The 16,247-nt window shown below is 38.2% G+C and overlaps 1 protein-coding gene across 3 annotated transcripts in view; it reads right to left on the reverse strand.

The window, feature by feature from the left end:
* Rspo2 (R-spondin 2) overlaps positions 1 to 16,247 on the reverse strand; it is a 135,650-nt gene that overhangs the window by 49,733 nt on the left and 69,670 nt on the right. For all 3 annotated transcript variants that reach the window (XM_085679004.2, XM_085679007.2, XM_048457435.3), the window contains exons 3-4: positions 15,792 to 15,980; positions 945 to 1,088 (exon numbers count right to left, since the gene is read on the reverse strand). In XM_085679004.2, coding sequence (XP_085535130.1) covers positions 945 to 1,088; positions 15,792 to 15,980 — 333 coding nt within the window. The remainder of the gene's footprint in view (positions 1 to 944; positions 1,089 to 15,791; positions 15,981 to 16,247) is intronic.

Consider the following 16,247-nt stretch of genomic DNA (forward strand, 5'->3'; position numbering starts at 1 on the left):
TAATTATTTTTTTCAGAATATGTATGTTAAGAGGTATTCTACAGATCTAAAATTCAGTTAACGCCAAAGCTATTTTAATAAACTCTGTAACATGCAGCCAATCATCAAGAAAATATATTTGGGCAGAAAAACATTCTCTCACTTTTCTGTTTTTTCTCAGATGTCTAAGCAAGAATCTCCATAGTTCATTTATGTGCAAGGCTAAGGCAATAGCATGAATGGCAAAATAATGCTTGGAAGTTTTGTTTTTCTCCTAAATAAAATATTTTAATAGTACTATGGTGGTTTGAATAGATACAGCCTCCACAGACTCAGTGTTTGAATGCTAGGACCATAGGGAGCCAAAATAACAGGAGGTGTGGCCTTGTTGAGTAGGTGTGGCCTGGCTGGAGGAAGTGCCTCACTGTAATGGCAGGCTTTGAGGTCTATACTATGTGCTCAATCTATGCCCAGCACACAGTTTCCTTCTGCTGCCTGTGAACCAAAATGCAGAACTCTTAGCTCCTTTTCCAGCACCATGTCTGCCTGCATGCTGCCGTGTCCCACCACAGTGATAATAAACTAAACCTATGAAACTGGAAGTCACCACAATTAAATGTTTTCCTTTATAAGAGTTTCCATGGTCTCCTCACAACAACAGAAACCCAAACTAAGGCAAATACCAATAATTTATTATGATAATAATAAATGGGTGTATTTGTGATGATAAAGTTTATCGCTTCTTAAGTAGGCTAACTCAGCAAATACATAACTATCAAGTTTTGGAACAAGGAAACCATCATCACAATGCCTAAACTCTTTAGAATCAGCAAAGAAACTAAAACCTTTTGGTTCTAATGAGCCTTAGAACGCATTTACTTTTAGGCTGACTATCTCCAACATGAATATGTGCACAAACAGGCATGAAAATTTTCAACAGGAGAGTTGAATTCAGACATACTCACCTACGCATTCCATGGTCTCATCTAATGGTGCAAAACCATCTGGACATTCATCAAAGCAGCGGCCTCTGTGCAAATAAAAGCCTACTTTGCACTTGGTACAAAAGTCTTTGCTAAAGCAAGAGTCACAGTTTTCTATTCTGCATCCTACAATTTTAAAGAGAAAAAGAGAGTTAAAAAAAAGTTGTGCATTTTACAAATCAATTACATAAACGCATTGGTTACCTTAGCCAAAGCATTAATGATTTAAAAAGTCCAAAGCTTTTATTTTCATATGTTAGAGCATTCTAATTCACTCCCTGATTCTTCCAACAGCATGCCACATTAATAAGTTAAGTAAGAATGCCAACAAAGGCCCTGAGGCAGCAGGGGACTCCAGTAATGTTTGGAAGTCCAAATGGGATTTAAGCAGATGATTATGAAGAATATCCTTAGCTACAAATTACATCGCCTCCAAGACTGAAATCTGTGCTGCCTTTCAAAGTTTCACAATGGGAAACAGAGTGGGAACTCTACTCCGTATCTTCTGTTTCCAGATACTCAGTGACTTAAGAATTCAAATTTCAAAAAAAATTTTAAATGCCTGGTGAATCACTCAAAGTACTGGTGAATGTCCGTGGTCTTATTTTTATAGAGACAAGGGTAGGGGAAAGGAAGGATTAGGTCACTTTGTGGAAACCTCACAGCAGGAAGACCTTTGTATACATTTCCATTTACTCTTCCCAGTTGGGTGGAACCCTTAATTTGTAAATGAGGACCCTGGGATCTAAGAGACAGTAAGTCATACAGGGAGGATTGGCTGCTTTGGTTCGGACTGGGCTTCTTCCTAAACCCAGTCTCCTTTCAAGATTATGGTAAAGACGTACAATAACGTACATAAATCCACTGACACATAACATGAAGTCTGCAGATAGAAGCAATGAGCAATCAGAAACATCTCCCAACCAAAAGATAAAATGTTCCAACAAGGTGTTTAAAGAAAGCAATTAATAGGCTTGATTTCTAGATCAGCGTCTCTGGAAAAGGCAGTGACATCTGGGCCAGACATCAGTGGCAGGCACAGGCAGAAATGAGTTTGCTTTCTGGAGGGGACAGCAAAGGAGCTGGCAGGTTGGTTCATTGAAAGGCCAGGGTTTCAACAGGCTGTAGTTAATGGTTAGTTGTAGCAGATTTAACTGTTGGTGATCATCAGTACCCAGAGTGATATGTAAACTCAGTAGCATCACATCCATCCTTCCTCAAGTCCCCAGCACTATCTTCAGTGTCATAAGGATTCTGGAAAGACGCAAGTCATATATTTCCCACAAACTAAAAGGTAATTGTAATAGAAAAATATAACTGAAATTTAAAAAAAAATCCCTTTGTGCTTAAAAGTTTAAACATTGAGAAAATGATTCCAGAAATTAGCAAAAGGCAAAACAGTCATCTAAAATACACTATATAATGTTAATTTCTAGGCCATAAGCAAATAAAATGGCAGGTCCCTGCCTTTCCATTTTGACTCTGCAAGGGTCTTTTATGCATGAAGTGACCACCATGGAGCACCTAACTGAATACCAGCAAATACAGAACCAGAACACCAAATGGGTCCACCAGTAAATTACAACATTGCTTCTTTGCTGGGGGAAGAAAATAATGGGCACAGAAGTATAGTTTGTCACCCCATAAAAGGTTCATTTGTAGTCTTAAATGCTGTAGCCTGCATTTTAATAAACAGAGGCCTATAGCCGGATAGACACTCTCAATCATGCTCAAACTACACGACTAGTATGTCTACAAATTGTGAGGTTTCTTGCTTCATTTTTTGAAGAGGCAAGCAGCCTTCTCTGTTACAGAATTATTTTCCAAGACACAACAAGCATTCCAAAGGATGAAACAGAAGAGGGTAAAGGGAACAACAATAAAAAAAGAAACTATATTGTTTTAGAAGTGAGGACTCCACACTTCATCAATCAGCCATTACCTATAAGGTCTGATTTGGCTTTTAAATATGTTCTGCACAGTTAAGTCGTTTGGCCAAAATGTTATAGCAACCAGCATTTGGAATTAATTTTACAAGATTTTTTTGTTGATCTTTATTGTTACTTAGAGTTCCTTTCCTCATTCCATTCCTCACTTCTGAGACCACTTCTCAAGTGCAGAATTTCTCAAATGTCTATCATTCTCCGTAGAGTCCCTCAGGACTATTTCAGGCATAAATCCTGCTGGAGAAAAGCTTAATTATGCACTCTCAAATTTGATACATTTGATACATTGATAGCAGAATACTATAACCATTAAAAAGCACACTGGGAATTATAAGCAATGACTTAGAGCGAGGGCTAAGGCCTATTGTGAAAGGAAAAAGAAAAGGGCAGGTTACAAGTTATATGGAACATGATATAACAAAGACATATATAGAACAGTGTGCGTATATATGTGTGTATAAAGTGCATAGAGAAGTTAATGTGAGGGTAGGAGAGCAGAACTGTGAAATGCCAAAAAGTGTTGTGTGTTCCAAAATCATTTGAAAGTTTTATAATTACAACTTAGCTACATGATGAAAAAGATATATGCAACTGAACAAACTACTTATGTTTTTTTAAGCCTCTTTATTAACACTATGAAACAATTCTTTGGACTTCAACAGGGAAAAACAAATAACGCTGCAGATCACGTCTCAAACCTTTCCAGACTTGGAAGCCCAACCTAGACCCTTAATATTGCTGAACCTGCTTTAACCTTCAAACTAACTTCATGTTTGTTTAACCATTTCTTGTCAGGTTCTCTGTTTCCTAGGGTTCTGTGAGCAACTTTCTTTTCCATTCTAAGAAAAAAAAAACACCCTAAAATAATATCTATGCACTAAAGCGCCCTTTAAGAAGTTTGTTTGGGGCTAAGTGCACACACCTAGAGCTCTGCCGGTCTTCCTGGATCCTATGGGTTCACAGTTTGCATCACAGACTCATCTTAGAACTCTGAACTTTGACCTAAATAGCAATGTGTGAGCCACTTTCCCAGAAATTACCCCTTGATGTGCCTCGGAACCTCGGAACCTTTCTCATTAGCCCCAGATCCCCTAACCCTATTTGACCATGACTCAGAGAGGTAATGCTTCCAAAGGGAAGGGTAATCTCTTGGGGTGGGGGTGGGGGGCTCATAATCCTGTACTCAGCCAGGAGCGGCTTTTCCCAGAAATACCTAAGCCATAAGTTTGTTACCCTCAATTTACTAGGATTCATTTCAAGTCTCATTAATTTGTCCTCTCACATGCAAAAGTCATTGTAAATAAATTTTAAAACATTTTAAAAAGCTTTTAGGGACACACAGAAATTTTCTTTCTTCCTTAAAGTCATATTAGGCTCATTCCATAGGAAGGATCTCTGTCTTAATTATTTCTCATATGTGTTTCCAGAAACCTCTTTGTAAAACACAAATTTAATGGGTTAAACACCATTTAAATGCCAATAGGAACATACAATAGCTGGTTTTACCTTTGAAAATTTTATACTGTGTAACAGGTATATCAAAATTTACTAAGGATGGGCCTTTGGCATGAAAGTATGTGTTTTAAGTTTTTGTTCAGAATGTAAGAACCTACTTTAGCCAACTTACAGGCTTCTTCATTACAGTGCCTCCCCAAAAATGTAATCCACCAAGTGAGAACTGCCAATGTCGGTTTAAGTAAAATTACTGTCCAAGTGAATCTGTGGCCAGGCGCAGCCTGACAGGGCTGTCATTTAGCCACAAGGGCTTATCCTAGCCAAGAAGTAGAAAAGCATGCTGGGCAACCCCCTTCTCCTGTCTTTCCAACACCACCCCATACAGGCTCTAAAGTAACATTTTTCAAATTATACTGTAGTCTACTTCATTCCAGGCATTCCCCAAGAACCTAATATGTGCTGAGTGTGCTGCCAGACCCTAAGAACATGGTTCGTTAACACCCATCCCTCAGTCCCAGGGATGCCAATGCCAAAGTGATGGGCCACAGCCACGCGGCACTAACACAGTATCGAGAGATAATAAAATACACAGTAGAGGTGCCTGCTGGCTGCATTGCAGGCGAAGACCAAGCGCCCATTGCTGTTCTCCCATTAAATTTTTATTTGTTTCAATTTATGAAATCTCCATTTCTGGCACAGCGCTGGACATGGAGTGGAATTTTAGCACATGCCAAGTGAACAAATCACAAATGCCATTTACAAACTCAATTTCTTTATTATCTGCATACTAAGTATGAGATTACTAGCATGTATACTATACGCATCTCAGATTTGAAAAAGATGAGAAACAAAACAAAACAAAACAAACTACCCCACCAGCCATAGAGAATTGTAAATCATACAGGAATACCAAACAAATATCTGAAAACAATTAGAATAGAGAAAGCAAAGACCCAAGTAAAGGTAATACATCCTGTGGATATTGGGCTGTTTCAGTTAAATTTACTTTTAAAAGACAGAGGAACCTAGAACCCTGACAAGGTAAGGTTGTGGAAGCACTGGAGAAAATCCTCATGGCTGGTAACTGGCCCAGGGAAGAGTAGGCTGAATAGGGCACAGGTCAGAGATGGGGATGCTTCCTTTTATCTATGTGGGTTTTAAATACTTACATAGCAATTGACATTATTAAGAAAATAATAATGGGTTGGGTTAAAGATTAGGGACTTGATGTGCCTTGGGGACTGGTTTTGCTAGCTACCCAAGCACAAGAGCAAACTGACCAAAATAGTGCCTAGACAAATAGAAACTCAGAGGGTCTTGGAGACCTGATAGATGAGTAACCTCAGGATCTTCAGCCTGCTTTAAAAAAAAAAGGCACTTTGGCAAGCAACTGAGTAATAACATGACTATCTAATACTAGAAGGGCTATAGAATGTGTGGGGAGGGAGGGGGTCTGTATGTCTGTGTCTCTGGGTCTGTGCGTGGAGAGTTTCAGAAAGTTAACCTTACTGAAAGACAAGTTTAAAGGAAAGCATTTAGGACCCTAATCATTCTAAGGGCATTGTCAGGGGCAATCAAGAACACATTGAGTAGAGAAGACAGAAACCAGAGGAAAAGCCAGTGAGCCCTCTCTCTTCATGCAGTCCTCAGTAGCTTCAGGGCCTAGGTACACAGAGATTTTCTGTCTCTTCTCAGTCTAATCTAAACCCCCTGAGTGCTTCAACATGACTAACGAACACAAGAAAATCAAAATCTTAAATACAAAGAAATATCAAGACTTGTTAAGTCTAACAGTGAAAATATAATTCTGTATATTGCAATCTATTATGAGAAGAAGGGAAGAACTTGAGTACTATAAGGGCCTCAGAGAGACACTGAAAAAGAATTCTCTATTTTCTGATGTTGCTTTGATGACAAAGCAGCCCTCGAACCTCACTGCCTGGTGACCCTCTGCTGCCTTTCCATATCTTTTCTTCTTTCCCAGGTCATCCTCTTAGTGCAGGCACTCACACCTCCTGCTGCATGCTGGGATGACAGTGTTGTTCTTTCTTTCACATCAGCACCTGCTCTCTGAGGACAGAGCCACTGTCACCTTCAGAAGGCACCTACCCCCCAAGTTGCAGCTCTATCAATCCAAGAACACTCTGTCCCTGGGAATACTTAGAGGTTTCTCTGTTGGTTACAGGATAGCATCAAATAGAAGTTAAAGGACCAACCTACCCCCAAGCAACAAAATTAGACTTAGGGGGACTTTCCATGGAGAAATCCCTGACAGCATCTAAACCTGCTGTCTCTGCTGTATAGCCTTTCTTCTCCAGACTAGCAACAGCTCATAGGTATCCCTATGTAAAAATCTTTAAGTTAACAAGATTATATATTCTCAGGCGACCTTGTCTATTTCCCCTTTCCAGGTGGATCTATGTATGTCTCTCTTAGGGTTCACCTTGGGGTAGGGAGAGAAGGGGTGGAAGAGGAGGGAGAAGGGGAGTGGGGAGGAGAACTTGAAGGAATGGGATAGTCTAGATGGAGGAAGGACAGATATGAGAGCAAGGAAAGAGATATTTTGTTTGAGGGAGTAGTTATGGGACTAGCAAGAAACCTGACACTAGAGAAATTCCCGGGAATCCACAAGGATGACCCCAGCTAAGACCCTGAGCAATAGAGGAGAGGGTGCCTGAATTGACCTTGCCCTGTAGTAAAATTGATGACTATCTTAAATATCACAATAGAACCTATATCCAGCAACTGAGAAACAGAGGCAGAGACCTGGAGCCGAGCAATAGGCTGAACTCCCAAAGTCTAGTTGAAGAGTGAGAAGAGTAAGAATATGAGCAAATAGGTCAAGACTATGATGGGTTCACCTACTGAAGAGTTTCCCCATCAACACAGTACCTTCCTATGTAGCCAAGGTTGATCTTGCACTTGACCTTATCCAGCCTCAGCCTCTTGATGTAGAGTTACGGGCATACACCCCCATGCTAGGCATACTTTGTTTTGATGCCTAGAAATACAAATGCTATCAAAATAGTTTTCTTCACAGGTTCATTTTTAAATTAAGTCTTACAAATTCACAGTGTATAAGCACCAAATTCAAATTTCTGAATTATACTGGTAGTACCTTTTCTGTATCTTAAACAGTGTATCTTTTCTACATGCAAAAAAGGAAAACAAAATAAACCCTGAGTGTGATCAAAAGCTTAGTAGTCAAATACAGACAAGGGTTCCTTCTCTCATGGTTCAAGTGTTGCGTATTTAAAATTGTCCTGCAAACAAATGAGATGAAAGAGCCTATCTTCTGGGGAACGCAATGCTTTGTTTTAAAGGGATTTGTATCTCCTTTTAAGGAAAATAGGAGAGACAACAACCTCAAAGTAAAATTGACAGGAAGACAATTTTAAATTATAAAACAAATTCATATTTCATATCAGATTTCCAATTCTTGCCAGCAGCAGGTTCTTCATCTTCGTTACTCCTTGTGCTTTTCCTATTTTGGTAACTTGTCAACCCTATCATATTAAGGTAAAACCTTAACAGTGTAATAAACTTCAGACCTGAGTCCCCATTGAAATTTGCCAAGTGTTGGAAAAGGCAATTTTCTCTGCCCAGCTGAAAGGAAATGCTATATACATCTTACCCTCCACTCAACCTCCATCCAAGGCAAACAAGAAGAATCTCTCAATACCTTCACACTCTAAACAGGCTTAGGGCAGAGGTACAAGGCTTGAGAGTAAATATCTTAGAATATATATAGACCTTAAGGTCTCTGTCAACTACTCAACTCCATTAGAACACAAAGAAGCCATGACGCATGCATCAAAAAGCATAGCTGTTTTCCAACACAACTTCACTCATGGACACATGAACACAAGCGAAAGTTATGTCCCATGCATCATCTTCATGTCTATTTTCTTTCTCTGGCACTTAAAGTTCTAAAAGTTATCCCTTAACCAAGGCCTTGACGCACACAATGGCAGGCCAGAATGTGACCTTGGTTGAATTTTACTGAGTTCTGATTTTAGCGAACAGTTTCATTTGTAAACATCAAGTAGAAGCATCTTAACTTAAGGACTCAGAATGAGTCTGAAATCCACCATCAGCTCTACACATAGTGAAGACACACAGAGATCTGGTGATCTCCACACAAGAAAATGACTTTGATCAGCCATCAGCAGGAGATCTATTGTCTTGCTGTAGTGAGTGTCTCATCCTCTGTTTGTTATGTCACTGGCATGTGAATGAAAGAGCTGGTTGATAAAAAAGAAAAGGGGGGAAGCTAAAAACAAAATGTTTAGAGTGAAAGCAATATAAAGTTACTTCTAGTTCTGCTATTTTTAACTACCTATCTGTCATCTGTTATCTTTAATTAGCTCTGTTTAAAGATGGCTTAGCTATGTGTAACCATCCAGTTCAATGACAGAAGGAGATAGAAACTCTAACCACACCATACAGTAGAAGCCAATCTTCAGGTTGGTCAGGAGATGCCTCCGAATGTCTATTCTCACTGTCCATGACAATGCTCTGACCACATTTCTAAGAACTTGAGCAGCAAGGGAGAAGTTCCACACATGCCTTAGGAAACTAAACCATGTCCAGTCAATGCCTTACTTTTTAGAGAAGCATAGAATCCAAGGAAGCATGAGCCTTTTGAAATGAATAATGTTGGAGTCAAAGAGATCGCTCTTCAAGTTGACCTAAGTTTAGTTCCAAGCAGTCCTATCGCAGGTGAAGATACTGGAGGGAAACTGCTAATTAGAACTCTGAGGGTGCCATACTTGGTGAAAGATTCCCATAAAACCAATAATCTGAAGGCTAAAGCAAGAGAAGTGCAAGAATTGAGACAAGTATGTCTAAGTAGAGGCTGCTCGCTTGTTTCCTGAATGGTCAGACCTGAATAATCACACAGATACTATTTTGATTCCAACACTGTGTGACCAATGGTTTGTGCATATTTCTAGCTAGCTCTTACATCTTAAATTAACCCATTTCTATTCATCTGTGTATCGCCACAAGGCTGTGACTGACTGGTAAGGTTCTGTTCTGGCATTTTTCTCCTTCTGCACTACATGGTGTCTCCTTGACTCCACCTACTTCTCTCGACATCTCTGTTTGGATTTCCAGCCTGGCTTTGCTCTGCTAAGCCGTTGGCTGGAACAGCTTTATTTATTAACCAATGGTAATAAACATTCACAGCACACAGAAAGGAATCGCACATCAAGTTTGGGCTATGTGGGGATATGCTGTCTCAAAACAAATGACAAATAATTACAATAAACCCTAATATATCCTATCAAATTATTGGTGGTTTAGCCATACTGCTTCCGGTCACAGTCAGGAAAGTATAACTGGTAGGAAAACCACTCTGATCTTTCAAAACCATGCATTTTTATATAACTTAAGTACTTTAAACAATTATCAAATGATTATAATTTGAAATAGCAAAGAGAAAGAATTCTATTTGCATTTTTGTTGCCGTGATAAATGTTCTAACAAAAGAAACTAAGATGATTGAAGGATTTCTTTGGCTTACAATTCAAGGTTACAATCTATCCTTATGGGGAACATTAAGGTGGGAATTCAAGTAGAAATCTCACATCACATCCACACTCAAGAACAGAGAGAAATGAATGCACTCCTGCTGTCTGCTAGACTGCTTCTCTCACTTAGCTTTCTTCTGCCCAATACAGGGAATGGTTCTGCCCACGATGGACAGGGTTTTCCTAGACTAATTAACTACTGAGACAAGGCCTCCACAGACTCGTCCACAGGTGAGCCTGATATAAAAAAAAATTACTCAACTGTTACTCCCTTCCCAGGTAATTCTAGCTCATGATAAGTTGATACTGAAAAGTAACAGAACACAAAGGGCTTTAATTTTTTTACTTCAACATGACAGATGACTGGGGGGGATAAATAATCTCACACTGAGATAAACAGATAATGTATATTAATGTTCTGCATAATATGCTGTAAGTATGTACAAGGTTTGTGCCAACTTAAAGTATTTCAATTTTTAAACATTTATTTTTATGTGTGGATGTGTGTGTGAGAGAGAGTGTATGTGCGCTCATGCATGCATGCCACATGTGCATGAGTACATGTGGAGGTATTTTAAATCCTTTACTAGCTCAACTTCACATCTACAGTCAAGCTTAGACTCTTGACTTACAAGCTGTAGATCTTATTAAACTCATCTATCTGTCTCTAGGCTTATGTTCAGGTATTAGATCTTATTAAACTTATTCATCTGTCTCTAGGCTTATGTTCATGTATTCCATTTATCTCCCCAACCTGTATTCAATAAAGAAACCAGAGCAGGACACTCCATGTTTTCAGTGTCTAACATGACACTGGGAGCTGATACAATGATGTACTGCGATAGATATGTCTGCTGAAGGACCAGCACATTTGAGATTCAATTTCTACCCTTTCAGAACACATACTGAAGCAGGATCCTCTCTGTGTATCTTAATGCAAGCGCATGCTTTCGTTGCAAACAGTTCACTTTAGATTATAAAATATTTCCAACTTAGACATCAGTTTATTGTATAATACAGTAAAGAGCTCATGCCCCACTCTTTATTCATGCATATTCCTTAATTATCAACCATGTAGATATGACAGCTACAAAGAAAAAGTGAACAGAACACTAAAGCAACTGGACTGAAGAACAGTAAGTTACAATGAGAAGACTATCTTTAAGAGGAACTACCAAAAGATTTCATTCTTTTACTGGGACGGTTTTATAGATAGGCTCATGAAGGGCACGAGCCAACTCTCATTCCACAGTGTGTTATGTAAACTGTTCTAGCTTACAAAGCTAGTTACTGGCAGAACACACTGCAGAACCCAGGATTCCTCCTAGTACAATGTTCTTTCAAATGTGATTTGCCACAAATTGATTTTGACCATTAGAAAATAAGACTGACATGAAATACTTAATGGAATTTGAAACACACTGGCAAGACTGTCATGAAATACTTAATGGAATTTGAAACACACTGGCTGTTTATTCCTGAAAACCAATTAAGTTTTCCTAATACTTTCATTTATAATTGCGCACAATAATTTTGTGTGTACTTTATTGTTCATTTTTTGGTGTTTTGAGACAGGGTTTCTCTGTACAATAAACCTAACTGTCTGGAACTTGCTCTGTAGACAAAGCAGGCCTTCAACTCACAGATATCCTCCTGCCTCTGCCTCCCAAGTGTTGGGATTTAAAGTATGTACCACCACTGCCCAGCTCATGTTCATTTTCTAAGGAACAACACAATGAAAAAATATTTTCATTCAAGTCAGTGTTTTCAAACAGGGTGGGCATCTTGCTGACTACTGGGATAGTTTGGGAGCCATACATTTCTTTATAAACCACAAGATCTATACATGATGTTTGCAGGAGGAGGAGAGAAACAGAATCAGAAGGTTGAAATGGAAAAGAACTAGGAGAGACAGGAAGACAGGGAGAATGTAGATCAAACTCTTCCAGACCCATCCATCAATACATCTATCTCTATCATCTATCTATCTATCTATCTATCTATCTATCTATCTATCTATCTATCTATCCATCCATCCATCCATCCATCCATCCATCCATCCATCTATCAATCTATCTATCTACCTATTTAATCTCTACCTTTTAATTAATCTAACTATACTTTTTCCTTCCTTGAACAGGCTATTTATGTCTTTGAATACAATACAATACAAAACACACACACACACAAACACTCATTGAGGGGAGAAATTTATCAGTGAAAGTATTTTTATTTTCACAAAACACTATATCTAAGACTATTTTGAAATGTATTGTTATTACTTGCTAGCTCTGTCATAATGCAAAAAGAATGGCTAATGTTTATATTACTCAATCTATAAAATGAATACCTGAGGTATATTGTAAACTACTTCCTATTAGGTGATCAAGAAAATAAATAACATTATTAGCATTGACTCTACTAACTCAATGAAAGGCAAAAAAGATATTGTAAAGGGGTTTTCACCTGATAAATTGTGCCTTCCATGGTGCTTTTATGTTATTATCTTTCTATATAACATATTTAACAGCTGTTTAGACTGCATCAATTTTTCATGTCAGGTGAGGTGGTTCACACCTGTAAGACCTGCATGGGTGGCAGGTATAAGTAAGGGTAGAAGGACCTACCAAGATATCAAGAGTAAATCCAGGTTATACAGTGAGTTCCAGGCTCACCTGGGCTACAAGGAAAACCTATCTAAGGCAAGCCTGTCATTAGGTAGTCTCATTCAATCTACACAGAATAGCTTCTCATTATGCAGTAAAACAGGAGTACCTAACCACTTATATTTTATTTATGGATGGATAATAATTTCTCAATATCTTTATTTTCCTTGCTATTCATAATACTCATTCCTAAAAACACAGAAAACACCTACACTCTTTATATATACCAGTCCCTTGGTCGCTACACATCGCCTCCTCCAAACTTTGGAAAAGGAATGGTAACCAGTTTAGGTAACTTCGTCCAGACAATGGAAATATACAATCTGCTTTTCACTATTTACTAAACAATTGAGGAAAAAAATATGTATCAGAGAGGTTGGCACAGAACAGATACTAAACAATAAATAGAGTTTATATGACATACAGTCACTTGATTAACCTGTGCTTTAACTAAACGAGATGATTTTACCCTCAAGATAGCTGTGTACTGGTTACAAATCAGGATGGTTATTAGGATTAGTGAAGAGAGAATACTGAATAAGAGGGACTGAGTCCGGAAACATTCTTTTTAAGCCCATGGTTACATGTACCACTTCTCTTTGTGGCAAATCTATGTTTATTTTTTGTCAAGCTGGATTTGAATCTGATATTTCACTTAATTTTAAAAAAAAAAACTTTTAAAATAGGAGAAAGAAGGGAGTTTACATTTTCTGGCAACTATACTAAGTGCGAGTATTCACACTAATAACAAATGTCTAGCTTCATTCAAAATAAAAGCATATTAAAACAAAAAATATCACTTTATACATTTTTTCATTAATTCCTAGGTAGGTATGAGGCAAAAATGTCTGCTGTTAGTTAAGATATGAGCTGACACCTGTACTACATACTTATCCAAATTTCCACAAGATTAGGGTAATATTTGCCTCAAGATTTCAAGATGTGTCTTATAATTAAAAGTATGCAAAGACAAATCAGACAAATATGTAAAAGTATGTATGGAAATGGAATCAAGAAACATTTTTAAATGGACATCGCTCAGTGTGCTTGTAACTGGCAAAGGCCGAAAGTGAGTTGCCAGGAGGTAATAGCTAAATGCTGTATACCAATCCCAGAGATGTATGTACAACTCTGTGAAACAGCATGAAAAAGTCCATAACTTAAGCTAAAATAAGTCACAAGAAAGTGACACTTTGTTAAGGAGGGGAAGACACCACTGTGCAGAGAAATGCATGTCTTCAAAGACAGAAGCCCAAGCGTTCACTTTTGGGATCTTTGGGAAATGTTTTACTTTTGGTTTTGCAGATGCACTGTATTAAAATTCATTTCTCAGCTTCCTAAACGAGGAATACACAACAACGTAAACCTGGAGCTTCTGCGCAAATCAATTTGCTAACAAATGAGAAAAAGAAACTCTGACAGGAACATCATGGAACATAGTATCCAGGACAACAGACGCTTGTATGACCTCACTTCAGAAAGCTACTTGAGTGATTTTCATGAGCGTGGATGAATTTTACAAACCTCACACTGAACATCCCAAGAAGCCAATGTCAGCCAACCTAGGGAGCAAAGTGTTCGTTTGGAAGATAGTCACTTGACGCTTGCATCATTGCTCTTCACAAAACAGCACAATGAAGAAGCAAATTTCATTTAGAGAATTTTCCAAGCTACTGTGTAAAGTTTATACTCGTCTATGATCAATAATCTCAGTGAGAAGTGGCTGTAATCTCAAATTCTGTCTCTAGCAAATTTTGTTAATTTAATCCCGTCCTCTGGACGCCGGATAAAAACTAGCACAATATGCGCAGAGACTGGAAACGAGACAACAGCATGGAAGAGCCATAATGACCTGATGGCATGTACAGCAGGGTGAATGTTTGCCTGCTTTCTCTTTGTTTTGCAGAGTTTCCCTAATCAGCACTTCCCGCTTGTTGTACCATATAAGTAATGATTTCCTCTAGGTCAGAAGTCTCCAGCATTGATTGCATTTACTTACAATAAGTAAAACCATAGCAAGTCCATTCTCACGTGTAGACTCTCCTTCCCAAACCTGATATATGATCATTGCTGTCCACTTCCTAGAAAAGGGGTCAGCATGGTCAACCTTTGTCTAGAGTAGAGGGAAGCTGCTCACACAGCAGGAATTTCTACAGAGATAACTGTTTACACCAGTTTGTCAAAGAACACGGTGAATTATGGGGCACACCCTCAAACAGTTACTTACAGCACCCCTTCTCACTCAATAAATATCCCAGTTTGGATAGGACACTGTAGAGCCAGACTGTCACCCACACACAATTCATACTGTGATAGCTCTAAAATTTAGAATACATGCTCCAAACTATCCTCTTCCAGCCTTATCACCTTGCGCACACACTGAAAAGTGTGCACAAGCACTTAAAAAAAAAGTGCACAGGAGAATCAGATACTCAAATCCCACCAGAGGTTGCCTGAGGCAATCAGGACAGAAAATTGATTCCAGGTGGATTCATTATCCTATGATGGATCATCAAATCACACACCTTCGAGATTTAAGATGTACTTAAAATTTTCATCAAACTATTAAACCATGTTGTGAGCTATGTCCTTCTAAAAGTCCAAACAATTTCATGAAACAAAGGTATACCCAATCTTCATCTCAGACTAAATATTTCTATCTTAGCAACTGGTACAAACTATTCATCCAGTTACTTGACTAGAAGGCTTAAAAAACACTAAACAGCTCAATTGCATCTTCAACAGCAATGGTGCTTTAAATAAGTTTATATTTATATATATGCATATTTATATGTGTGTGTACATTTCGTTGGAGATCAAACAAAAGCAGAAATTACAAATCCAATACAAAAGAAGAAACTGAAATTAAGGTTAAATCAAAGATTATTTCCCAGGCTTATTAAAATTTTTTGTGTTTTTTCCTTGGTTGGTTATTTTGTTTGCAAGCAATAATTTCTTCTTACGAAGTTCTATCTAGCAAGCATTTATTTTTCAGAGCAAAGTAATGAAAAATGTTTAACATAAATCACTGAAAGAACGTGTGTGACTGTATGATATACACATACATAAAATATGAAGTAAAAGTTTTCTTACCCTACCCTATTCATTATTGGAAGCTTTAGTCTAGACTAATCTACAGACTGTTACAAATATTTCCCCTGAAATATTTAGCACAATATCTAAATTGCATAATCAGTAAAACAGGATGGAGAAAAGTCAGATACTCACTTGCACATCTGTTCATATCTGGAGCTCGATGCCCATAGTACCCTGACGGGCAGGAATGCAGGCACTCTCCATACTGGCGCATGCCTTCTCTTCGAAGGAAGAAGAAAAGTTTCTGTTGGCATCGGCTGCACCCATTGTCCTTTGAACAAGACAAACAACCCTTGCAAATGGGATTTGATACATAACTAGCTGTAACAGAGAAAGAAACAAAAATATTTAAGTATAACTGTGCTTAGACTTTTGGTCTACGTTCTATCACGAAAGAAAGATGTCTTATATTACAGACACAAGAGGTGAAACTGTCACCTACTGTCAGCTTTCTAAGCCAAAATCATTTCTAACTATTTTCTTAATACTCATCTTTACACCTCCAGATGTATAGAACTCTCTCCCTCAAAGAAACAGTTTTTTTCTCTCTCTTTTTGAAACAGCTGAAGACTGTTAATTAAAGAGATC

The sequence above is a fragment of the Myodes glareolus genome, chromosome 19 (assembly GCF_982192425.1).
Source record: "Myodes glareolus chromosome 19, mMyoGla1.1, whole genome shotgun sequence".
In the NCBI taxonomy this organism is placed as follows: Eukaryota; Metazoa; Chordata; class Mammalia; order Rodentia; family Cricetidae; genus Myodes; species Myodes glareolus.